At 41.8% G+C, this 26,331-nt stretch overlaps 2 protein-coding genes across 2 annotated transcripts in view; one reads left to right on the top strand and one right to left on the bottom strand.

Moving 5' to 3' along the window:
• Positions 1-4,121: 4,121 nt before the first annotated feature.
• Positions 4,122-26,331, bottom strand: part of LOC121877463 — a 149,403-nt gene continuing 127,193 nt past the window's right edge. Inside the window, exons 7-8 of the mRNA XM_042383229.1 lie at positions 24,946-25,397; positions 4,122-7,375 (exon numbers count right to left, since the gene is read on the bottom strand). Of these exons, the coding sequence (XP_042239163.1) occupies positions 7,285-7,375; positions 24,946-25,397 (543 nt within the window). The 3' untranslated portion in view covers positions 4,122-7,284. The remainder of the gene's footprint in view (positions 7,376-24,945; positions 25,398-26,331) is intronic.
• On the top strand, positions 4,691-5,353 carry LOC121877464 (SCAN domain-containing protein 3-like). Its single transcript, XM_042383230.1, has one exon. It carries the CDS (start codon positions 4,691-4,693, stop codon positions 5,351-5,353), a length of 663 nt encoding a protein of 220 aa, XP_042239164.1.

The raw sequence follows: 26,331 nt of genomic DNA, 5'->3' as shown, positions 1-26,331 counted from the left end.
AAATTATTTTCTTAGAATTTTAACTCAAACAGTTTAAAGTATAGATTGTTAATCTACTGGGGGAAGATTTTTTTCCTTTTCCCAATTTACAAAAGAAGTGGCAAAATCCGCTATGTATTTGGAAGCGCTAAGTGAGATGTTTTGTCTAGTTAGTGTATGTTTTAGCAATATTATTGAAACCATAACTCTGAAGAGATATTATTTTTTTTAGTTTAGTGAATTGATACTCCTAAAATTAGACTTTATTACAATTCCGTAATGGTTTATGTTAAACAGTCAAACTGCTAAAGGTAAGGAGATCATGTTATACTTGTCACTTCTTTAATAAATTCATAGTACAGGTACTGTACTTGTAATTTATCCCACCCCCCCCTGCCGGATTCATTCAATGCCCAAAAACAGGTTTTAGTCAAAGAAAATAATCTTTATTCAGCATAAAAGCCTACAAGACACATTTACCCTGATTACATTATGACTAAAAACATTAAAATCAAATATCCTGAGAAGCATCACATCAAAATTCTAAATACTGCACTGTACAAGTTAAGGGTTGGCCCCACATCCTACATATTTACCAGCTATTGCACTTATTTTGAAGAATCTGTATACAGGACTATAGAAGAAAAAAGGTTCTTGCCTATTAGTCTTTGACCAAAAAACATGAGGATTAATGAGTGATTTTCTTCCTAGATGTCAAGCTGGTGTTTATACAGTATAATAGCCACAGCTGCTGGTTTATTTTTATTGACATGAACCACAAATGGCTCTAACAAATTAAAATAAAGCTTGAGTGAACTATGCCTTTCCCCCTACAACACTGTCAATGTGCTCTTGCCATTTTGGTGAATTAAAATAACCAATATCAAAAGGATAAGACAAATTATTTTATTTATATACAGTATATATATATATATTTTTGTAGTTTTTCTCTATGTATGATCATAAATCACCTACAGTATAGTGGGCAGGGGTATGAAGGATAAGGGAAATTGCTGGGTAAAACTCGTCAAAAAACTGATTATACGAGACTAAACTAATGTCTCTATGCAAAGAAATTGGTTAATACTTAGTAAAGCTAGCATTTATTTATTGTATTTATTGAATCATATACAGGTATCTGCCATTTAACGATCCTTCACTTTGTGATACTTCGGTTTAACGATTTAAAATTTCGAACAACCTTAGTTATTTAACGATTTGAAATTATTCAGTTTAGCGATCATCAAGTCATCTGGAAAAAATTATGAGAGAGAGAGAGAGAGATGTTTAGCAACTTAGCCTTCCTACTTCGTATGATTCCGTTTTACTTTTATCCTCTTCTATGGGCACCATAGGGGGAGGTCAGACCCGCTTGTCTTCCTCTGGCCTGACTTGGCTTCAGCGCTGTGTGAAGCTTGGTATAGGTGTGAGTTGGTGAATATTGGGTGTAACTCCTATCAGTGTTACTCAAGGCTCACTTCAAACAACTCAGCCCATTCACCCAGACAATGCTGGCCTACATATCACCTCTATGCCCCAGTGTATAAGACCTGGATTCCATTTAAATCTAACCATGGCAGGAGTCGACGCCGGGCGGCGCACTGCTGATGTTCCTGACGAAGGAAATGAAGATGTGGAGGAAAGTCATGGCGACACTGAAGCTGGCTTTCAAAAGTTTAAGACCCGTCAGCAGAAACGCAAAATGAGGACCCAGGGAAGGAAGCAGAGTAGAGCCAATAGGTGGATCCCTCCCATCGCTCCCTGGGTTAACTACATGCGCCTTGCCTTCCCCGAGAACACAACCAATTTATGAAGATTAAGTGGTTGAGAGGCCTGAATGAGAAATATTGCACGACTACGCTGAATGTTGTCATGCCAGGTAGCGCCCCTCGTTTCGTCCATGTGTCAAGACCTGACTGAATTACTCAGAATAGGCAAGCTGTACTCCAAGCTTTGTCAATAAATTTAATAAAAAAAAATTCACCATTGATCAGCTCGCTAGCCGCTTGGGCGATCGGCCACGTCTCTGTTACGCACTGTTGGCAAGTACAGTGGTCCCTCGGTTAACAAACAGTTCGATCAACGAAATTTCGGTTAACGAATTAGCTCCCATAAGGATCTTCAATTCGGTTAATGAACAAAACTTCGATTAACGAAATCCTTATGACAAACACGTTTTGTTGTGAGCATCAGCTGATCGGCTAGTCCGCCAATACAGTAATTGGTTCTATGTTTACATTTGTTTCCAATGGAGTAAATATCAAGACGGTTGTGCTCTTTAATATTTTTGCATTTTTTATATGAAAATTATTAGTCATTTTAAAATTTAGTTAACATATTGACAATACTGTATATGTAGTACAGGGAATTAGTTTTTTGTGCGCCCATCAGCCGCTTGACTCACCCGCCAAAGCGTCAGTTTAACTTTGTTTTCAGTGGAGGACACATCGTGTTTGTCGCTCTCTTGAATACAGAGTATTTTTACGTTTTTACATTAAAATTATTGGTTATTCTGAAATTTAGTTAACATATTGATAATATATAGCACAGTGCAGTGTTGAGTTAAATAAAATAATCTTTAATTACAGCTAGTGAACTTAAAATTTCATTGGTGAAATTACTGCATCAAGCATGGGTCCAAAGAAAGGCGATTTCTCCTTCATCCCCACTTCCTTCTGTTCTCCCTTCTCCTCCTCCACCCCCACTTCTAATTCCCATCATCATCATCAACCAGCAACATTCTACATACACACCTCAAAGTAAGTGTACTTTACTGTATTTTGTTTATACTTTATATGTACTTTTCTGTGAGCTGGAACCACTTACCCAATATCCCATTGAAATGATGGATTCAGTTAACGAAATTTTCGGTTAACGAACGACTCTGTGGAATGAATTGCGTTCGTTAACCGAGGGACCACTGTACTGGGCATGCACTGGCTCCTGAATGTATCTGAACATGCTCCAGAGCTTGTCAAGTCCGGTATTGAAAGAGCTCACACTCGTTGCCACCACAACACTCTCTGGCAGATTGTTCCAAGAGTTCACAACTCTCACTCCAAAAAAGTTACCCCTCACAGTTTTCTGGGCTTGAGGCTTCTTCAACCTTGAGCTGTGGGATGAGCGTCCACCAGCTCCAGGTAAGGGCGCTCGACTGAGTAGTGCCTGTACTGGCTGCATGTATAGATGTCATATGTTATGAGATACATTTAATATTTTTCGTTCACATGAGTGTAAAATTCTGTTTGTTGCCATTTCAAAAGGCCTTTCCCATTATCAAAAGTACATTGCAATGTCACAGTGGTTTTTGTACATCATAATATATTATATTACATTATAATTCTCAATACAGTATATAATGTACAAACATTGAAAATGTATACTGTACCAAAAAAGAGAAGAAAATTTACGAAAACAGGCGGAAAACTGCAACCGTAGGCTATTCTGTTCACTGAATCCTCAGTGTTGGTTAAGGCACTTGGAGTATTACACACGTGACACACACAGAAAATTAGGAAAGTTATTTTTGCGTTGGGCAGTTTTTCTTCATTTTGGTTGGGAGAATGCTCAAGCGAAAGTGTACTTTTAGTGCCTCCTTGCAGTCAAAATACAGGTTGGCAATCCCTTATCCGAAATCTTTGGGGCCAGAGGCATTTCGGATTTTGGAATTTTTCGGTTTTCAGAATGGTTAGTTTTTTTTTTGTGGGGCATTTTTTTTTTTTTTAGCCCACCTGTGCAAGGATCACTGATCCACATCGGGGCCTGGGGGGGGATATAATAAAAATAAAAATAAAAATAAAAATAAAAATAAAAATAATAATAATAATAATAATAATAATAATTCATAGGTCTAGGTCGCATTTCTCACTTTTGATCTTTTTTTCATTCTTGTATTTCTTTATTATTATTATTAGTATCAGTATTTTATAACAGTATTATTGTTATTATTAATTTTATTATTTTATTTTATTATTATTATTATTGTTCTCATTATTATTTCATTTTGGTGCACAGTATTTTAATTAAAAATCTTATTTCCTATGAATAATTATTATTATCATAATTATTATTATTATTACATTTTCACCCACCAGGCCCCGATGTGAGTCAGTGATCTGTGCCCAGGTGGGCTAATCCCTGTTTAAAAAAAATAAATAAATACAAAAAAATTGACCCATAAAAAAACTCGGTTTTCAGAGCTTTTCGGTTTTCGGAATTTCGGATAAAGGGTTGTCAACCTGTACCACATTCTTACAAAAACGAAGACAGAAAGTGATGTACGATTTATGAAATGTTAACAGAGTTTATCATTGCACATGGTGGAGATAATGATATTGCAAAGCATCTGATCTCACAGAAACACAAAACTGCTGATGTCAGTGTCTCGTCTAGCAAATCAGTCACTACCTTTTTAAAAGTGTTTCCCCTAACAGTAAGGATCTGGAGGTGGCTGCTGTTGAGGCTTTGTGGGTCTACCATACAATCAAAGAGAATTAAAGCTCCCAATCTAATGACTGTGTGTCAAAAATCTTTCAGGAATGTTTGGAGCCATAATTTAGATGTGCCAAAACGAAATGCCATACAACTGTTACAAATGTAATTGCACCATTTGCCTTATCAGAACTGGATAAAAAGTTGAAGGATACCTGATGCCACAGATGAAACCAAACCATTCTGTTTGTTATGCTTGACTTCCCTCTGCAATGATTCCATGAGATCAGGAAAATTGGTAGGACACCTCAAAAGCGTACATCCAGAACAAGCAGAGAAACCATTTGAGTACTTTAAACGCATGAAAGAAGAGAGGTTGAAGACCAAACAGAAGTCACTTACTGAATTGTTAAAGTCACAGACCAGCAAGAATGAACAAGAACTCCAAGCTAATTATGAATTCAGCTTTCTTATCGCTAAGACATCTCGACCGCACACTGATGGTGAAGAGTTGCTGAAGCCAGCCATTGAGATATATCTCAGGGCAATGCAAAACAACAAAAGAGCCAACTGGGAACTTGCCACCTTACCTCTCAGCAATGACACTGTTCGCCGTCGCATTGATGAAATTGCAGATGATGTTAAGACACAATTGACCAAATTTTCTCTAGCCCTCGATGAAACAACAGTCCGTGACAGTGAAGCCCTTCTTCATGCCTATGCAAGGTTCCAACACAACTCAAAATTCATGGAAGAGATGCTATTTTGCGAGTCTTTGAAAACCACCACCACTGCGCAAGATATCTATAACGTGGTAAGGAAGTACCTGGCAGACAACAATATTCTAATAAGTAACATTGTGTCCACTGCTGCGGATTGTGCACCAACAATGATGGGACGACATAAGGGAGTACTGAAACTTCTGAAAGATGATAAATCCTGATATGATGACTGTTCACTGTGTTATTCACAGAGAGAGTTTGGCAGCTGCTAGGCTTAGTCCTACATTGGATGAATTAATAAAGAAGGTAATAAAAGTGGTAAATCTGATAAAAGCACATCGAAAGACTGAAACACTGTTCAAAGAATTCTGTAAGGACATGAATGAAAACTGTGAGACTGGTCCTCCATACCCATGTACGATGGCTATCAAAAGGCAACTGTCTGGAAAGGTTTATTGCCCTGTATGATACTTTGTTGAACTTTGGTAGAGATCTTGAGGACTTCCAGTTCATGAAATCCAATGAAGTCCAAGGCCTTGATTTCATATCTTGCTGATATTTTTGGTAAATTAAATGCATTAAATAAGGAACTGCAAGGTGAACAGAAGATTCTCATGGATTGCAGTAAACTGGGTTTTTTGAAGGCCCAGGTCTTCAGAAATAACCTCTCTCACTTCCCACATCTCAGTAAATGTGATCCATCACAAAATTTCTCACAAATAATCTCAGAACACCTCTCCAACCTCCATGATGACCTGAGCGACAGATTCATTGATCTGAAGCAGATGAATTTCCCTTCTTGGATTGCTCAGCCATTTCTCTTTACCTGGGAAAATTATGACTGCCTGGCAAAAATGGAGTCTGATCAGATCGACGAGCTAATGGACATGCAAAATGATGACAGTATAAAACCGATCCATGCTTCAAAACAACACTTCATGTGACTGGATCCCCAAGATGTTGCCAAATATAAAAAATTAGCTACAGAGGCTCGGCAAGTGCTTTTGCCCTTCCCAACAACACACTTGGTTGAATGTGCCTTTAGTGCTGTTACGGATATGTTGACTGAAAAACGAGGACGTCTCAACATTTGTGAGCGTGGTGACCTTCAAGCAAAACTAACTGGATTTGTTCCTCGGTTTTCTAGTTTAGTTTCTCTGCACGCATTAAATCAAAAGGAAGTTTTATGATCCATTGAAATAAGGATTTCTTTTTTCATTTGATGGCAATTAATAAAGCAATTTAGTTTCATAAATTGTTTCAATAATTACCACTGTAAAAGTATAATGGCGAAAATACAGGAGTATTACTAGATGACAATTCAAAATGGGAGAGGAATTGAGGAAATCTGGGATCACAAGGGGAGGAATGTGACCTGGGACTCTAAGAACCACTGATATACAGTACATTACCGATAAGTGTGAATGAAAACAAAATGGTATTATTTTAGTTTCGGTCATCTGGGGATTCTTAGTAAGTTAACTATTGAAAACAGTATTTTAAACAATTCTAGGACAATTTTCTTTTATGACATTTTCCTCGCAAATGACTTACATATGCGGGGAGGGGGCAAAGAAGAAAGGTGTCTTAAAAATGTCTAAACTACTGTTTTCAATAGTTAACTTCCTAAGAATCCCGGATAACCGAAAGTAAAACTTTACCAACAAAACAGCCACTGTGACCAAGATGTAAGCACACATACATGACAGAAGGAAAATAAGAATCACTTTCCATAAATTCTAAAGGAGTGTTTAGCTAAACATATATGAATATAAAAGAAAACAAGTTTTCCTGTATCATTTTCCATAAAAGTGTGTACAGTATCGCATTTTAGCTGTGAACGATAGGTTCAATAGTACAGATTTCAATGTTATAAATTCCATATATTTGCACTTAAATGCACAATTGTCATAAAGTACCTCCTACCACCAGTTTTGTCATCACTGGACGGCCCCTGTCAACACTATACAAGCCTCTGAAGACATCCCACTTTTATAAGGTGACACTAAAACAAAAAGCATTGATATCGACATCATAACAAAGTGCCAATGAGAAAACATTACCTGGATGATAATATTAGTTTTGTCTACCACACCAGAGCACACTGATAAACGGGTGGCTGGTTCCATCAGTCCCCTGACCCCGGGAAGGTTCACAACTTGGAGGCAGCTTCTGGGGGAGGCTTACTAGGTTGTTTCCACAGACGGTTGTAACGGTGACTGGCCTCACACTCCTCCTCAACTCTGCGATAAAAACAAATTACATTATTTTTGTTCCATAAGGTTTATTTTACTGATATTTTCATTTCAGTGATGATAATTATAATTAATACAACAGTTGTACATATATTGTTTTCAGATTCAGATAACAAGTTCTTAGTTGTCAAATTGTGAATCAGATTTTCGTGTACTACGGTATTTTAAGACTCAGTTACTATACTGTATTCTATTCAGTATATATATTAACCAAGAAAAACTGCATTTGTTGATAATATGTTTTATTAATCCTACGAAAATCATATTTAATGTTACTATATTAAAATATACCAACAGTTATTTGCGTTTTAAGTAGACCCCCCCATCCCCCCAAAACACATATAGATACGCTGACGTTATGTTATTACTGCTCTTCAACAACTAAGGTCTTTAAGCCCTTAACAGAGCTAATAATTACACCAGTCCACCAATAATAAAATAATGAGATAAAACTATCTATACACAGGCAAAGGCTTTGGAAAAATTATATGAATTAAGGGATCTACCAGCCTCAATAATAATAACAGCTTTATTAAGAAATATATTTATATATGATGTGAAAAGAAACGTCAGCAATGATAAAAACTATAATGCCAGATACATGGATAAAAGTTTATAACGCCAGATACCACCTTTATAAAAAAAATCGAGTATAAACTTTTAAAATCTCGAAGACAATAAAAAAGGGAAATAAACTCTAAAGAATAACTACAAACAAATAAATTACCATCTTACAGTGTCACCAGAGACCATAATATAGTATGTTGGAATATATATTTTTTTCGGTTGGAATTACATGTTTCAAATTACTTATTTTTTTTTTTGCTGAAAAAAAAAAAACACCCACAGCAATGAATTATGCCTGCACGTCCTGTTATCTATGCGGGGAAAAATTACCATATATATATATATATATATATATATATATATATATATATATATATATATATATATATATATATATATATATATATATATATATGCTGATAACCACAAGAAAAGAAGAAGACACGAAGTTCCCAAGCGCTTTCGTGTATAAATAAATAAACAAAATAATAATTAAAAAATAATAATAAATAATAAAATAAATAAATATTGAAGTGATAACCGTGGTAACGCTATGAGATGCACTTATTACCACCATGCTATTGTATTATTCCAGATGATACTAGGGCCAATTGCAAGAACAGTCGTGGGGTGTACGACGCCATTTACGATGACCTTCTTGCCCTGATCTTGTTTCAGGAATACCACCCTTTTGAAGCTCTGGAGAGATCTTGAAGTTTCGATATTTTGAGTACAGCACTAGCTAATAATTCCCACCAGGAAACTTGTTTCGAGACTCCTCCAAAGCTTCGAAAAGTGTAGAATTCCATGTGTTATAGGCGATATTACTGAAAAAAGACCAGGGCAAGAAGGTCATCGTAAATGGCGCCGTACACCCCATAACCGTTCTTGCAATTGGCTCTAAATGTTACATAATACTTCCTTGAAATAAATGTATAGTATATATCAGGTGCCTCAAAGAGAGCTCAGGTTCTCAACTGGCTCAGCCATGTTAATATTGTTATTATTATCCACTCTGTATCTGCGTTTTCGGGCTAAATAAACTGTTTCAATTCAATTCAATTCACATGCCTTGTGTATAACAGTATCCCGCGAACTCGTGCTAAGAAAGTGTGAAATGTCGGTTCTACTCTTATCATAAAAATGCACATTACATAACGTGTCTTAGCCTAGTTCTCCAAGTGCATTTGAAATGATGATTCCTAATGATGACCTCTGACCACACACTCACTACCCACCATTCCCACACAACTGTCTCAGGGAAATATATCTTTCACCACCGCAAATTGCATCATCTCTTACGAGTACACTACTTTATATACAATTAATAAGTCATATTACATTGTGATCACACACAATATACTCATACAGAACACATTTCTTCCTAATAGTGACTCTGGCCACACAAGTTTTCATGTAAGAATATATCAACTACATAAAACAGCAGATAAGAGGCAATAACGTTATATTTCTTCTTCTATGTTCTTTGAAATTAAATAGAAAATATCAATATTTATAGACTGAAGAGGATAGTCTAAATAAAGTGATAATATGGTGATGTGGTTGCGCCTTAACGTCACACCACCTCGTCACCACCACCACTATCTGAGTTTTATCAAATAGTAGGTAATGGCGTTACATTTGGAATACGATTGTAATCTGCAGCCATACAGGGGGTACCAGGTACAAGTGCAGGCGATTATACTGTACCTGTACCATACTTTAAGAAAGAAAAGGAATAAAAACAAATAATCAACACTAACGGGTAAGGGGACATGAGGGGAGAGAGAGGTATATAAAAGACGGTCCTCAACACAGACGAAAAACATCGATTCTTCACAGTAAAGTTCATGTTTCACGCCTCACAAGGCCTCTTAACCCCCCCTGTCGCTCACACACTCCAACAATATCCCCGCGCCCTCCAAGTCACCCCCTCCCACACCTCTCACGCCCTAAGTTTAACCCTCCACCGCTTCGAGACACTACACAACACCTTCCATTCACACCACCCATAAATAGGACTCTATGCTACCCCCCAGCCCCTACTTAAGACTCTGTAACTCCCAGCTCCCTCCATAGGACTCTCTGCTGCTCTCAGCCCCATACGTAAGACTCTGCTACCCCCAGGCCCTCCGTGGGACTCTCTGTTATCCCAACCCCCTCCATAAGACTCTCTGCTACTCTCAGCCCTTACGTAAGACTCTCTGCTACTTCCAGTCCCTACGTATGACTCTCTGCTTCCCCCAGCCCCTACGTAGAACTGTCTGCAGCTCACAGCCTCTCCGTAGGACTTCTCAGCACCTCCTAACACTCAAGCGGGCGTTAAGGAACCTCACCCTCCCTCCCCCTGTGTACATTAGCGAGGGTCACCGGAATGTCAACTAATGATCGCAGGTCTAGACACAAGTGCTGAGTTTCCCCCATTACTGCTTCGCTAACACTCACTCCTCAGTTACTCGTGAAAATTCGAGTCTTTTATAATTATTGTAAAGTTGAGTTTAATTACAAGTGCTATAGTGGGATTATGTGGCCACAGTACAGTAGTCCGGATATTAAAGATGGGAAGTGATTGTTTTTATTTTTCAGCGCTGTCTGATGCTTGTTGTTGCCGACCATAGGAATAATGAACGTTAGGTGCAATTAGTTCAACACACCGATACTGTGGACCCCCCAAAGTACTGTGACGCAAATATACATCGAAGTAGGAGAGGTGGCTAGTAGTCTAAGGCGATGGTGCGGGGAACTTTAATCAATACTATAACTCTTTATCATTTTACCTAATGTCTTTATGAACTGCATTAAAGAACTGCTTAAAAACACCACTCGAGATGCCAGAGAGAGAGAGAGAGAGAGAGAGAGAGAGAGAGAGAGAGAGTGTGTGTGTGTGTGTGTGTGTGTGTGTAGTTCCTCCCCTCAGCTGTCACGGGACGTTCTCAGTGTTATTATTTACCGTAACCTTCCTCTGTTTACCATCACTGAACTGAATTATAAACAGTACTAGAGATGTGAGCCAGGAGTGATGTATGATGGTACACGAGTTGTTACATCAAGCTTAACTATTTCGAGACAGAATTTACACCTGCAAATAGTAATCCATAACTGGCGTCATTAAACACCTAGCCTGTTGTCCCTACTTCAACCTACCACATAGACACGGAGAGGCCACTTAAACACTGCCTCTTCATACGCAATGCAGTGGCGATAAGTCTAACTCGTTCTTGGTTAAAAATCCGCTTACCACAAAGATTTCCACCAGCCCGACCATTCCACCTCTCACTCGACCTGATCTTGTCCCCGTCTACTGGTTCACAAGACGAGACTAGTTCCCCCCCCTCCCCCCCCAACCCCTACCCTATCCCCTCTCCTCCCCTTCCCTCCCTGTCCTCTTTCATCCAGTAAACAACAGAAAAAAAGCAAAACAGCGATAATTAAAGAAGGGAATAAAACTAGAATGTAAAATAAAAATTATCCATCAAGAAATAAAGAAGTTTTCGATGAATGTGACAAGGGAAATATTTCAGGGGAACAGGAGGAAGATACGATGGGTAGAAGAATGTCGATGACTGTGTACTGCACACACGCACACGCACACACACACACACACACACACACACACACACACACACACACACACAAAGATGAAGAAGGTTCGATCGATCAAGAAACGAAGGAATTGAGAGAGAATGGTGAATAGAGGAGACACACAGAGAGCAAAGAGAGAGGGCAGAAGGCCGGTCAGTATGAGAGGCTGGGATGAATAGGAGGAGGAACACTGTGATGGCGGGACTCACAACAGGGGTGCGGGGAGGGTGGGAATAACACGCACAAACACGCACTCTTCACTCCTCCCACACATTAACACGCATTCTTTCACTCCCCCGCGCACAAACACGCACTCTACACTCCCCCACGCACAAACACGCACTCTTCACTCCCCCATACACAGAAACACGCACTCTTCACTCCTCCCACACACATAAACACGCTTCCTTCAATCCCCCACGCACAAACACGCACTCTACACTCCCCCACACATACAAACACACCTTCCAGGCCATACACAAACATGCACCCTCCACTACCACACACAAACACACGCCTTCCACCCTCACACACAAACACGCACCCTCCACTCCCCACACATAAACACACACCTTCCACTCCCCCACACACAAACACACGCACCCTCCACTCCCCCACACACAAACACGCACCCTCCACTCCCCCACACAAACACACACCCCCCAGTTCCCCACACACATATAAAGGACATTAACCCAACCATTATTACTCTTGTCATATGGATGTTAATGATTACGCTTTGGGACAACTTACGCAAGATACGCATTCTGACGATACACTTCTAAATGGTGGAACTAATACGCATTTTGAAATCCACTTACAAAATGATTAACTTATACGCAATTCTGATATCCACTATATCTGATACGCATTCAAATATCTACTTATTAATGGTGGAACATTACGCATTCTGGCTTTCACTTGGAGCTGATACACTTCTGAACAAACATTTTCCACAGTAGTACGAGTTCTTCTGTCAGTTGGTTTTAGAGTAAGCTTATGAGTTTGTCGAGATCTGAGGACTTACTTACCTCCTGTAGGACTTTTACCACCTGATATCCTTCATAGTATGTTGAGGTTACTTGTGCCTTTGTAACCAGCGCCTTCTATACACTAGGCGCCGCCATATTGTTTACCTCAGGCTTGGACAGAGTTGGCTTAACTTTAGATGACGCCGTTACCTATTTTTTTCTTCTATTTACTGTCTACTCTCTACTTTGTTATTCTTGGGTATTTTCTGTCTACTATTTGTCATCTACTTTCATCCATGTGACTGTCTACACCCTCATCCACGTCACCATCTACACCCCTCACCCACGCTACCATCTACACCCCTCACCCACGCTACCATCATACACCCTCATCCACGTCACAGTCTATACCCTCCCCCACGCTTCAATCTACACCCCTCACCCACGACCCTACTACAAGCCACCCACGCCCCCTCTACACCACCCCTTACCGCTACTACCACGGGAGGGAGGCGCCGTTATCTAGAAGGTAATCCGTCAGCAGCATACAAGTCCCCGCCGCTCAAGATCGGGACAGAGATTACTAACTGAGGAGGAATCTTGCCTCGCCCCAGGTGGCTCCCCAGACACTAGTGGCGAGCGAGCACAGGTAGGTATCCCACCACCAGGTAGGTCTGCCTTCTACTACACCTCCTCCTCCTCTTCCTGTACACTTCGTCCACCTCCTGCTGTATACTTCCTCTTCCTCCTGCTGTATACTTCCTCTTCCTCCTCCTTCTCTTCCTGTACACTTACTCCTCCTCCTCCTCCTGTGCACTTCTTCTTCCTCTTCTTGTTTATTTTCTTTCCATCCTTATCCTGTATACCTCTTCCTCCTCATCCTTCGCCTATGCATTTCCTTCTCCCCCTCTTTCTTCACCTCTCCTTCCTCCTGTACACCATCTCCTCCTCCAAAACCTCTACCTAGATCTTCTCCTTTTGTTATTTTTAGATATTTTAAGTTTTTCAAAATAATCCTTAATTTTGTGATCGTAACCATTTAAAAAAATACCCACCTGATCATTCGTCCCCACAACTTATATCCACCTGAAGAATAACCAACCTAACCTAACCTAACCTAACCTGACCCAACCTAACCTAACCTAACCCTTATCTAACCAAACCTAATGTTACCTGGGGTTGGTTAGGGTATAGTTAATTGGGTTAAAAATTATATTAATCTTTATGAAGCCGGGGTGTCTAATCTTCAGGTGAAATAAACTCAGGGTGCTCTAATCTTCAGGTAGAAATAAACTCAGGTGTCTGTCTTCAGGTAGAAATAAACTCAGTGTCTAATCTTCAGGTGAAACTCAGGGTGTCTAATCTTCAGGTGAAATAAACTCGGGGTGTCTAATCTTCAGGTGATCCATGTTGGCTGTGGTGTGGTAGTGGGGGTGACTCAGCATGATGACTACCCCGTTATGCCCAGAAACAAGTTGTCGACACCAAGGAAATAGGTATGCCTCCACAAGCACAACTACACCGTCACTACCGTCCTCCTCAAGCGAATGACGTCATCGGTTGTGAATCTGAACAAGAGCGTGAAGTGTGCTTGAGGTTGACCTACTGCGTGAAGTGTGTGGTAATTTAGTGCTTGAGGGTGACCTGTTGTGTGAAGTGTGTTAATAAGTTAGTGCTTGAGGTAGCCTACTGCGTGAAGTGTGTGGTAATTTAGTGCTTGAGGGTGACCTGTTGTGTGAAGTGTAGTAATAAGTAAGTGCTTCATGGTGATCTACTGATTTAAGTGTTGTAATAAGTAAGTGCTTGAGGGTGACCTACTGCGTGAAGTGTGTGGTAAGTTAGTGCTTGAGGGTGACCTACTGATTTAAGTGTAGTAATAAGTTAGTGCTTGAGGGTGACCTACTGCTGTAAGTGTAGTAATAAGTTAGTGCTTGAGGGTGACCTACTGCTGTAAGTGAAGTAATAAGTTAGTGCTTGAAGGTGACCTACTGCTGTAAGTGAAGTAATAAGTTAGTGCTTGAAGTGGCGTGAAGTGTGTGGTAAGTTGGTGCTTGAGGGGTGACCTACTGATTTAAGTGTAGTAATAAATTTAATTAGCGAGAATTTGACCTACTGATTTAAAGTGTAGTAATAAGATTTGGTGCTTGAGGATGACCTACTGCGTGAAGTGTGTGGTAAGTTAGTGTGAGGGTGACCTACTGATTTAAGTGAGTAATAAGTTAGTGCTTAGGGTGACACCACTGTAAGTCTTAGTAATAAGTTAGTGCTTGAGGGTGACCTACTGATTTAAGTGTAGTAATAAGTTAGTGCTTGAGAATTTGACCTACTACAGTTTAAGTGTAGTAATAAGTTAGTGCTTGAGGGTGACCTTCTGCTGTAAGTGAAGTAATAAGTTAGTGCTTGAAGGTGACTTGTTACAGAGTCTGAGAGCACAGGCTGTCGGCGAGAAGAGGAGGTGAGGAGGGGGAGGAGGGCTGAGGAAGGGAGGGTGAGGGGGGAGGAGGTGAGGAGGGGAGGGAGGTGAGGGGGGAGGGAGGTGCTCATCTGCACTTAAAATCTCACCTCTTCACTCCAGGTGCTGGGAAATCCGATATAACTATTCTCGGACTCTCCACAGATTCCCTGGAGCCTCTTGGAGCACCCACCATCTTCTTCACCTCATGGGGGGAGCATTTTTTTCTCTTAAATTTTCGAAGGCCAAGTATGTTACCTGTCGACCTGCTGCCATAAGCTTACTGGTACTCCCTCATAGTGTGTGTGTGTGTGTGTGTGTGTGCGTGTGCGTGTGTGTGCGTGTGTGTGTGTGTGTGTGTGTGTGTGTGTGTGTGTGTGTGTGTGTGTGTGTGTGTGTGTGTGTGTGATGCATAGTTGTGTGCTATTTGTTCCTTGTTTTGCTCACCCCCCACCTCCTCCTTGTGACACTTCCAATGTATATAAAACTAAACACAATGTATTTGAATTGCTCTCACGCAGATATGAATAACAAAGTGTGAGGCCAAACATTTGGCCTCACACTGCAGTGTCACTCACGCAGTTGTGAATAAGTCAACTCCTATGTACAGAACTAAATAAACAATGTACTAGAAATATTCCGTAACATTCAACGCCACAATATCCCGCCAGAACACTGGGGTCAGCTAAACACCCTTAGTGGCCTCTACTCTGTAATACTTTTTGTGCTACCGCTTACAAGATCAGTATAGAGTGCACAATAAACTAGTTGCTTTACTAAAAAAAAAAAATTATGACACCCCCTAATCCCGCTCCCTCCTTGCGACACCCCCTCCTTGTGACACCCTTACCCCACCCCCACCTTGCGACACCCTTACCCCACCCCCCTCCTTGCGGCACCCTTACCCCCACCCCACCTTGACACCCTTACCCCCACCCCCCTCCTTGCGACACCCTTACCCCACCCCTCCTTGTGACACCCCTTACCCCACCCCCACCCGACACCCTTACCCCACCCCTCCTTGTTTCCCTTACCCCACCCCTCCTTGCGACACCTTACCCCCACCCCCACCTTGACACCTCCCACCCCACCCCCCTCCCCTTGCGACACCCTTACCCCACCCCCCACCTTGTGACACCCTTACCCCACCCCCACCTTACGACACCCCCACCTCTTCTTTATGGCACCTCTGACCCCCACCGAGTTAACCCGTTCAAAAATAGAAATACAATTACACTGAGACTCTACCTCAACCAGACACGTTCACTTAACACTAGACATAGTTGACATACAGATCAATTTATAAGAGATCCCTTACCTGACCTTTGTCTCTTAACTGGTGCTAAGTGAACGTCTCTAGTTAAGGGAGAGTCTCAGTGTAATTGTCATGTTCAAGGCAAACCATTTGGGCACCATCTGACATCTTCACTTACGAGGAATATTCACCGTAGGAACCTTAGTGAATCTCGACCTAATACCTGAATGACTTGCAAATATTTCTTAAGATTGACCAATTAATAAAAATGGCTGCTGAGTTTAGTTTAGGTTAGGTTAGGCTGGGTTAGGTTAGGTCCAGCGATCACGACTGAATTACGCACAGGTTAAGTACGCTCCAAAACGCTCCTAATTACCTTAATATAAAATAATGCTTCAGAGATAACTATAGCGACACAACCCTGGGAGCTACACGTTACGAGAGCTTAAATGACATACAGCGTTACCACCCAGAGCCTCCACGGTGGTACGACGTTGTTTTGGGACAACAGGTGGACACAAGGACTCTCTCTCACACGTTTATTTCCCGAGATAAGATTTACATAACTTTTACGGGTTATTTGACCTTGTTGACGACTGTTGAGTGTTGACCTGTGATCAGTATCAACTAAACACCTCTGACCTACAGATACAACCTTCTGGGAAAGTGAAAGTGGGTCCCATAGGCCTGACAGTCTGTTAAGGGGAGAGGCGCCCGGCCGTCTTTACTTCCTCAATTAGAACCAGGAACCCATTAACAGGTGGGACGACTAGGGGTGCCCCGGGCGACAACCAAGAACCCTAATGACTGATGTATGAGTCAATATTTAAAAAGCCAAACAATTAAATCATTAATCATAACTCTTAACAAATGAATACAACATATTAACTTATAAACATTTTAGGTAAATTTGAGTCAATTAATAATTCTGTCACGTCACAACTAAAATTAAATAAATATACAATAAACAGGTATAAATTTCTTCGTGTCCAAATATAGAAAAAATAAGTATTATATAAATACTAATTCTATGACGTCAACGTTTACATAAAATAATTATTGAAAATACAAGTACAAGTTTTATCATGTTTTAGGATGACAACAAAAGGAAGATGTTTGTCAGTCCTTGTCGGTGCCTTACATGACGGTGTGGGGGGCGAGGAGATAAGTGTTGTCACGAGCCACCACCTTCCTCCCTCCTGCCACCACCATCCCTCCCTCCTGCCACCACCATCCCTCCCTCCTGCCACCACCATCCCTCCCTCCTGCCACCACCATCCCTCCCTCCTGCCACCTTCTCCCTCCTGCCTACCTTCCTCCTCCTGCCACCACCATCCTCCCTCCTGCCACCACCTTCCCTCCCTCCCTGCCACCCACCACCCTCCCTCCTGCCACCACGAGGATGCATTCACCTCCTCCTATCTAATTCTCAACAACGCCTTACTTAGTTTTCCACCATTAACTGTCCAAAATATCTAAAGTGACTCACCCACAGGATCGTAAATGGTGTTCAAATTACACTGAGACTGTCCTAACTAGCGGCGTTATCTCCTTCACGGGTGAGAAGAAAAACTACTGCGGGAGGTAAAGGGTGATTCTTACCTCACGCATCCCCGGGTTTTTTCTTGTCTCTCTCATCCCGGAGCAAAATGAAACCATAAATAATAAGAAAATAATATATATATATATCTCCACATCTTACCTGCAGCCATAAATAAGTCAGTGGCGGGTAATTTTCTAGGCTCGTACCCGGCAGCCATTTGCTCTCCAATATTTCACCTCACGTGTTCTCTGGCAACATGCAACTACCACAGCATTACAAGACTATGCCAACACTTCCCCAAGGTTCAACTGCCTGTGTACTGTTACTGACAACACCGCCTTTACCTCCCGCAGCCTTACAATAAACAAGTGAAGGAGAGGCGGCGGCGGTAGACTAGTGTTATTGGCTCACACTGTCGGAAGTGTACCAAAAATGATTTTGTTGGACCAACTGCTAAAATGTGTGGTGTTTAATGTTGCTATAACGTCTAGGGCGGCGGGCGGCCTCTTGTGTCTGTGTATGCGTTCTTCTGCGTCTGTTACTCTGTATGTGTCTGTTTTTTGTGTCTGTGTTATTATGTCTGTTCTTCTGTGTCTGTGTTATTGCGTTCGTCTATATGTGTATGTTTCTGTATTCTTTTGTGTCTGTGTGTGTCTATGTCTATGTTCCTCTGTCAAGATCATTGTTTACGTTTTTTATTAATTCCCTGAAGACTTGTGCACGCACGCACGCACGCACGCACGCACGCACGCACGCACGCACGCACGCGCGCGCGCGCGGATGTGGTGTGTGTGTGTGTGTGTTCTTATCTTTGTCGATCATTTAAAACACTTCCTTACTCTTACATAAGAAACAAATAAAAGTGAACACAACAATTAATAAACAAAATCATGTTCGGCGAAAAATTTCCGAGGAAACAAAACTCACTTCAACTCTTCCATAAGCAAATCGGGTGGGGAAGTGGGGGTGGAGGGGAGGGGAAGGGGGGGTGGAGGGGAGGGGAAGAGGGGAGGGGGGAAGTTAGCGTGAGCACCAGACTAGAATAAGCGACCGGGATCTACGCTGTTCCACGCCACGACCAAGGCCAGTAAAGTGATCGTCGTCATCAGGGAGAGACGCTCACAACTATCATTACAATCAACATGTGACTCGTGACGGGAATAGATGCTTATTTGCCGGAGTCATGAGGGGTGATGTGGCCACACTGTTGTCACTACGTCTGTCATGAGCTGGTGTAATAATGATGTCTGCCATGAGCTGCTCTTTCACTGTCTGTCATAAACTGGTTTGCCCTTTAAGCTTGATTTCAATATTGATTAAATACGAATGTACACACAATAATATGAACACACTCATATACATACATACAATTAAGGAATAGGCAAAAAAAAAATTCCCGGACACATACAGTATAGGGACGTGTAGTAAGACAGTTTGTGATTGTTAATAAATATTTACTTTGTTCTTTGTACTACAGAAAGACATTTTACATGACATCATTCACACGTATAATTCATAATGATAAACAAATGTTATTCATGTATAAACCCATCAAATAACCCTCCAAGGAGATACTGTACTGTAAAGGTGTTCAGGGAATTTTGATCACAACTGTACACATTGCGTCATCGATAAACTAACCCACGATCCTTTAGCTATATACGTGTTAAGTTAATCACCTCTCCATAATTGTCACAAACGTGCTTCTTACCTCTGACCTAATGTGAAACTTAATTAAAAGAAAATGGTATTTCTATTCTACTAAACACTAAGAGTAACTAGAACACTGATTTTTCTTGTTTAATTCTGTGTTTATCTATCTATAACTTGTAGGTGACGTAGAGGATAAAGTTAGGGAGTAAACAAAAACGTTGCTTTGAGAGTTGAGGGAGGAAGAATGTGGACTCTGGCAATAGCTACAGCTGCTGGGATTCCTCCACTGGACGATATTGGCGGAGGAGGCACTTGTTGTCTTCTCTGGCGGCCGGACGGGGTTTTAAGGGCGTTTCTACGTCACTGTCAAACTCATCAAACTTCTCAGTGTTTTTTTTTCACTGTTTTTTCTTCACTTAGCCTCCCAGTTTATCAGTTATGTGGTTCTAAACGTCACCAGTTATAAATGTTCCCAGTTTACCAGTCTAGGTATAATCTATGTCATCATCCACGTCACCAGTCTAGATAACACATACACGTCACCAGTCTGCAGCATTAAGCGAGAGGAAGACAGCAGGTGTGTGTGCAGGAGAGGTCCACAGTCATATACTCAACCTGGCCCGGGACGGACAGTTGTTTGGAATCAAAGATGACATTTGTACAAGAGATGTAAGAGGAGGTGGTAACAGTTATAGAGGTAGAGTGGGCGGATCCTGGGTGACACACACACACACACACACACACACACACACACACACACACACACACACACACACACACACACAAGGTGGGATGTTTTCTCTAAAGGAATATTCATTAATTTGGCGTCAGGATGAGTGAAAGCCGCTGTCAGTTGATTCTTATGAACCATTTGTCTCAAAATAACATATTATCTCCACACATCATCACCTCCCTTACCGTGGCCTCCACACTCATCCACTATAAGCTGGAATGTTAAAATTTACTATTGTTTGAGTGTCGGTGACGTTCTAAAATTTCAAGTCACATGGCTGGAGGGATCCTGACCACACTCTACAGTACAGGCAGACACTACCAGGAAGTTCTACGAGTGACACTGCGTCTCCATTCATCATATGAGTGGCGGCGGTGTTGTCGGGCCGCGGGTGGCCGGGTCACCTAAGATAGTCAGACAGTCACCATCAATCCACTGCCAGGTGAACATCTCCCCCAGACCGCACTACAGACGTCTGCCTGGCTAGTGAAGGTCTCCAAACTCTTTGGTGTCATCCATCTATCCGTCAGGTTGTCGAACTTCTTGGTCATTACTTAGGTCGTACAGGCAGTCCCTCAAGTTATTTAGGCTAAAACAAATAACACGGAGGAAGTAAAGTGAACTCTTCAAAATTACGAAGAGAAGTGTCACAAAACACTGAATATTAAATATTATTTCTTTTTTACAGTTAAATATTATTTTTTTTCAGTAATGATTTATGGCAGCGTCAGTGTTCCTGAGACAGCCAACTGGTCACAGGTAGTTACGTCGCCTCTCTCACCCTCCGCCAACATGACGCTTCTTCCTCCACAATGCCTCACCTCGCGTTCATCCAGGAGTGAGAAGCAGAATCATCTTAGCCCGGTGATCACTGGGGTAATCTCTCACACGCCTCCAGTCCTCCATTCCAACTTTGTTTTCTCATACAATACAGCGAGTTTGTCCGGGTGGAGGCGCGGGTGTCACGGCACAGTCAAGAACAAGCAGCTCTGTCCTGGGGGGTGACACACGACCGTCTCCACTGTTGTGCTTGGGTTATGACCGCCTGAGGGTGAGGTTGCTGCCCGCCACACTGGATGGGGGGCCATAACATACACATTTTCCTGACTAATGATAGTTTAAAGCTATTAGTTAGTGACCCACATTACTAACAGAAATAAGAAATCACCTTTAAATTACCAGACTATTTAACACAGGTAACAAGGAGAGGACTGGCCCATAGAGCAAAACTAAAAGAAACAGTAATAATATTCGTCTACCTATAAAAACTTAGAGAACTAAAAAATAACAAGAACATTAACAAAAATACAAGGACAAATAGTGAGAAGTGAAGAAGAAGCAAAGAACAATAACGAGAAAAAATAAAAAATTTAAAAGATCAAGAACAACAAGAGAAACAAAAAGACGAAGACGATGAAGAAGAAAGAAAAGACGATGAAGAAGACACACAGTAATAACACTACGTCTTCCTCCTCCTTCAAGACGGACATGATGCTTATATATACTGGTGTTGTGTTGAGACAGTGAGCACAGAACACCGCTCAACCTCACCCCACCCCACCTAGCCCTACCCCACCCCAGCCTGCCCTACCCCACCCCGACCTAGCTTCCCACCCCCGACCTGCCCTACCCCGACCTGCCTACCCCCACCCCTACCCCACCCCCGCCTAGCCCCTACCCCATCCCCACCCCGACCTGCCCCTACCCCGACCTGCCCTACCCACCCAGCCCTACCCACCCCGCCTAGCCCTACCCACCATCACCCTCAACCCGTCAGCACCTGAGAAAACAAATTAACAATAAGAGTTCTCAAGATGCCGTGTTTCTTGCAGGCAGAAGACTGTTTACCTGTGTAAATGTGACGCGAAACAACACACACACACACACACACACACACACACACACACACACACACACACACACACACACACACACACACACACACACACACACACACACACACACTGTTTATCTTTCTTACACATTATCGCCATTTTGTTAAAAGTATTGATAACCATTTAGCTATGAATAAAAAATAATCAAGTGAGTTATACGATAAATAAGGTGGTGAAATAAATTGTATGTAACCCAACCTAACCTAACCTAAGAAGGTGTGTGGATTCATGGAAGGGTGAAACATATGAGAGAGAGAGAGAGAGAGAGAGAGAGAGAGAGACTAAGAAAAGTGGAAGAAACGAAAGAGGGATGGATAACAACGAACAATTATTAAGTGTGTGTTAATAAAAGAACATCATAATGTTAAGAGAGTTGAAGAGTTTACCACAGCAACTGGAATAACAGCAAATGAAGTGAGACTCTACTTTTCCTCGAATCCAGTCACTTTACAGAACAGCAGGAAACAAAATTAAAACTAAAAATAATAAAACCTTTTATTTACTTTCAGACAAAACAACTTTACAGACTCTACAAGCGAAAGCAACTCACTAAAACTCCCCGACTTACACACACACAACCCATCACACTGACAGTTCTAACATGAAACTTTTTGAAACTTTGGCTATAAACTAAAGAGGTTTTTTTCACAAGAATGGTTTCAAGTTAGCTGTGTGTGTGTGTGTGTGTGTGTGTGTGTGTGTGTGTGTGTGTGTGTGAATTATATTTATACAGATATGTTAATTATTTACTCTGTGATACATCAACATAATTAATAATAATGAGAAATAATGGCCGTGTATTCTAAAGACATTTATGCATTTATTACAACAATTATTATTATTATGAATACGAAGAGATATATCATACCCCCAACATTCACCCCCCCTCAAACACCCCCCCTCCCCAAACCCCTTCAACACCCCCTCCCCAAACCCTTTAACACCACCCCCCCCCATCCTGCGGTGGATTTTGCGGAGGACGTTCCCAGGCTTGAGGTGGTCCTCCCCGGTGCACCAGGATTACCTCAGACTCAAAACATTTACTCTGGTGGAGTATAACTTAGCCCCGAGCTGTTGGAGCTGTCAAACAACCCCTTACCCTCAAGCACCTCATCTGACGTCACACCATAACATCCGCCCGCCAATCAACGCCATCTATCATCCACCGAACGCAACTAATTTTGGCGTGAAATGTTGAAGAATAAATCCATGTATAATAAATTTCTCTCCCCGGGAGCTAAAGTGACCTAAGTCTTCAACAGAACCCACACACTGACCACTACCACCTGCCACTAACACCTGTCTCTCAGCCTCTAAACACAGGTACGGTGTTAGTCACATAATGGGCACTCCGAGTCTTGTATTAATATATGTCTCTAGTTAGGTGTTCTCGTTTCACGTGTTACCCCGCCCACCCACTCCTTTCCTCCCTCCCGTGTGTTGTTACTGTGAGTGGTGAGGAGTGTGTTCGACCCCCTGACTCACAGCTGCGTCTAGGTGAGTCACGGGTGGGGTAGTGAGTCATTGGTATGGTGAGTCACAGGTGGGGTAGTGAGGCATTGGTATGGTGAGTCACAGGTGGGGTAGAGTGAGTCATTGGTATGGTGAGTCACAGGTGGGGTAGTGAGGCATTGGTATGGTGAGTCACAGGTGGGGTAGAGTGAGTCATTGGTATGGTGAGTCACAGGTGGGGTGGTAATCGTGGTATGGTGAGTCACAGGTGGGGCAGTGAGTCATTAGTATGGTGAGTCACAGGTGGGGTAGTGTCATTGGTATGGTGAATCACAGGTGGGGTAGAGTGAGTCATTGGGATGGTGAATCACGGGTGGGGTAGTGAGTCAATGGTATGGTGAGTCACAGGTGGGGTAGTGAGTCATTGGTATGGTGAGTCACAGGTGGGGTAGTGAGTCATTGGTATGGTGAGTCACAGGTGGGGTAGTGAGTCATTGGTATGGTGGGGAAGAAAGGTGTCACTAAATACACCATTTTAAAACTTCTACCACTTAACAGAACCCCTTAAAGACCTTTACCGCTTAACACTTCAGAACCTCGACCACTTAACAAGGCATATAACAATGTAGGTGATTAATGCAGATGCAGAGGGAATTTTGGATCACCCTGTACACATTATACATAACCTGTACAGTTGAGTGCGTTAGGTCAAAGGATATACTGGATACGGTAGATAGAAAATGCACTTTGTATTGCTATCTGGGGGAGGGGAGACTCTCACAAATTAAATAATAATCATAACGAGTTTACTACAGACTGAATTCTTAATGTTTCGTCTGTTTACATTGGGTGTTGGTAAATAAAACGAAAGTAATTTAAAAAACTGCCAAAACGAAAAAAAATGTCATCGGGTAAACAAACCTCAGGTGAAAAAGTTCGTCAAATTTGGCCAACTTATGTAACTTGATGTACCTATTTGTACCGTGGTTAGGTTAGTTCTTTGAGACACAGTGGGTGAGTGGTGTGTGTGTGTGTGTGTGTGTGGTTCCAGGGGTATATAATCTAGGGTGTTTATTTTCTTCCTTTTTTGTTTTTCCCCCCATATTCGTTAAATTTCTACATGTCTACATTATTTAATTTACCAGCTGTGTTGTGTTGTCTATGAGTCACTTGAATTCTTACGTCACCAGTTATGAGACATTTGATGTACAGTTTTGGGATTCGGATTGGAATTACTTGAATTTGACACTCCAGCTATTCTCACCCGAATATTAACCACCTTAACGCTAATCTAATCTAACCTAACCCCTCAGGTAAGTATTAGAGTGGTTAATCTTCAAGTGAACAGGGCTGGGGTGTCTAGTGTTCAATGTGACCCGTCTCCCTGTAGCTCTGCACCTGAGACTGGAAAAACAGGAAATTCTTGAGTAAAATAAACAAATGCCTCACACTTACCTCTGAGCTGGGTGTCTGGCCTGCGACATGTGGTGGGAGACTTCTGACGAGTTCACTGGTCCGTGATTGGCTGATCCTATGACGGAGCCGGCGTTGTGACTGGCCGGACCGACGAAACACACGTTCTGATTGGTGGGTCCCACTATACACCCACCGTGAGAGACCGGTGGGGCCATACACGAACTGTGATTAGTCTGGTGGAGTATTTCCATATTGGTACCCCCCTCCCCTAGGCGAACGCTGTGGGTTAGGTCAGCAGGGACCACCACAGGATTAGGGGCGCCGTCTCCTGCCCTGAGGGGGACGGTTTCGGGTTCCCCCCCGACCATTTGGGCCCCAGAGTAACGCAAAGGCACACCTCGTCTAGTCCTGTGATCCTTGTTCATGGCACAAAATATCACCAGAAGCACAACACACACGAGCGACACCATGGCGCCGATGTACACAAGCACCTGCAGCACGACACAAGGTTACGTCACACTACTGCTCTATAAAACACAACTGGACATTATCTGTTACTGTACTGAGCGGCTGTGTCGCTCAGGACAAACTTGGAAGCTCACAACCTGGAAAAATCTTTAAGATAAATTCTTCTGAGGTGATGATGTTATGAAACAACTCAGAGAAGACAATAGATATTTCTTAAGAGAGAATAAATAAAACTAAATATGGCATCAGCATCTTATAAGGAATAGAACTGAGTCACCTTCAAGCTCAAATAAAACATTAAATTTAAAGGGAAAACAATGAAAAGTTTACCTTCCTCTAATATATCGAGGTAATACTGAGATACCACCTACTGCCTGATGACGTAACGGTGTGGTCTCTGGTGTTAGTGACGTCTACACCAAATTAGTTTAAGACGAACACCAGAGACCTCCTACACCAAACAGGAGGGTTGAAGGGGGGGGGTTAATATTAAAGCACCGGCCATATTATAGACCATCATGTTGACCGTGATAAAATATAGTTACTCTTATTTGTGATTGTATGATTTTTTTTTGAATTGTATGAGCCATATTTTTGTTTGCTTGAAGGGGAAACTTTGATTTTTTTAGATAATTATATTTCTCCTATAAGGGGATAGTGAGTGGCACAGGGAGGCGTGTTGAGGGCCTAGATAACACCACCATTGAGTCCCTTTAGATAAAATAGTTTGCCGTGTGTGATATACTTGTCAGGAGTTACTAGAGCAAAAAAAAAAAAAAACTTGGGGTGTGTCGAGTAAACTGGTTCCTCTCCTCGATACAGGACAACAGGTAGTAATACAACACCTGCCTCCATGAAAGGCTCATCTATGACATGCGAGGTAAACATTGTACTGAGCATTAGCTATAAGGAATAAATAAACGATTATATTCCCATTTGTATATTATTTTATGATTT

The sequence above is a fragment of the Homarus americanus genome, unplaced genomic scaffold (assembly GCF_018991925.1).
Source record: "Homarus americanus isolate GMGI-L3 unplaced genomic scaffold, GMGI_Hamer_2.0 scaffold367, whole genome shotgun sequence".
Taxonomy (NCBI): Eukaryota; Metazoa; Arthropoda; class Malacostraca; order Decapoda; family Nephropidae; genus Homarus; species Homarus americanus.
This window is presented reverse-complemented; position numbering and strand designations above follow the sequence as displayed.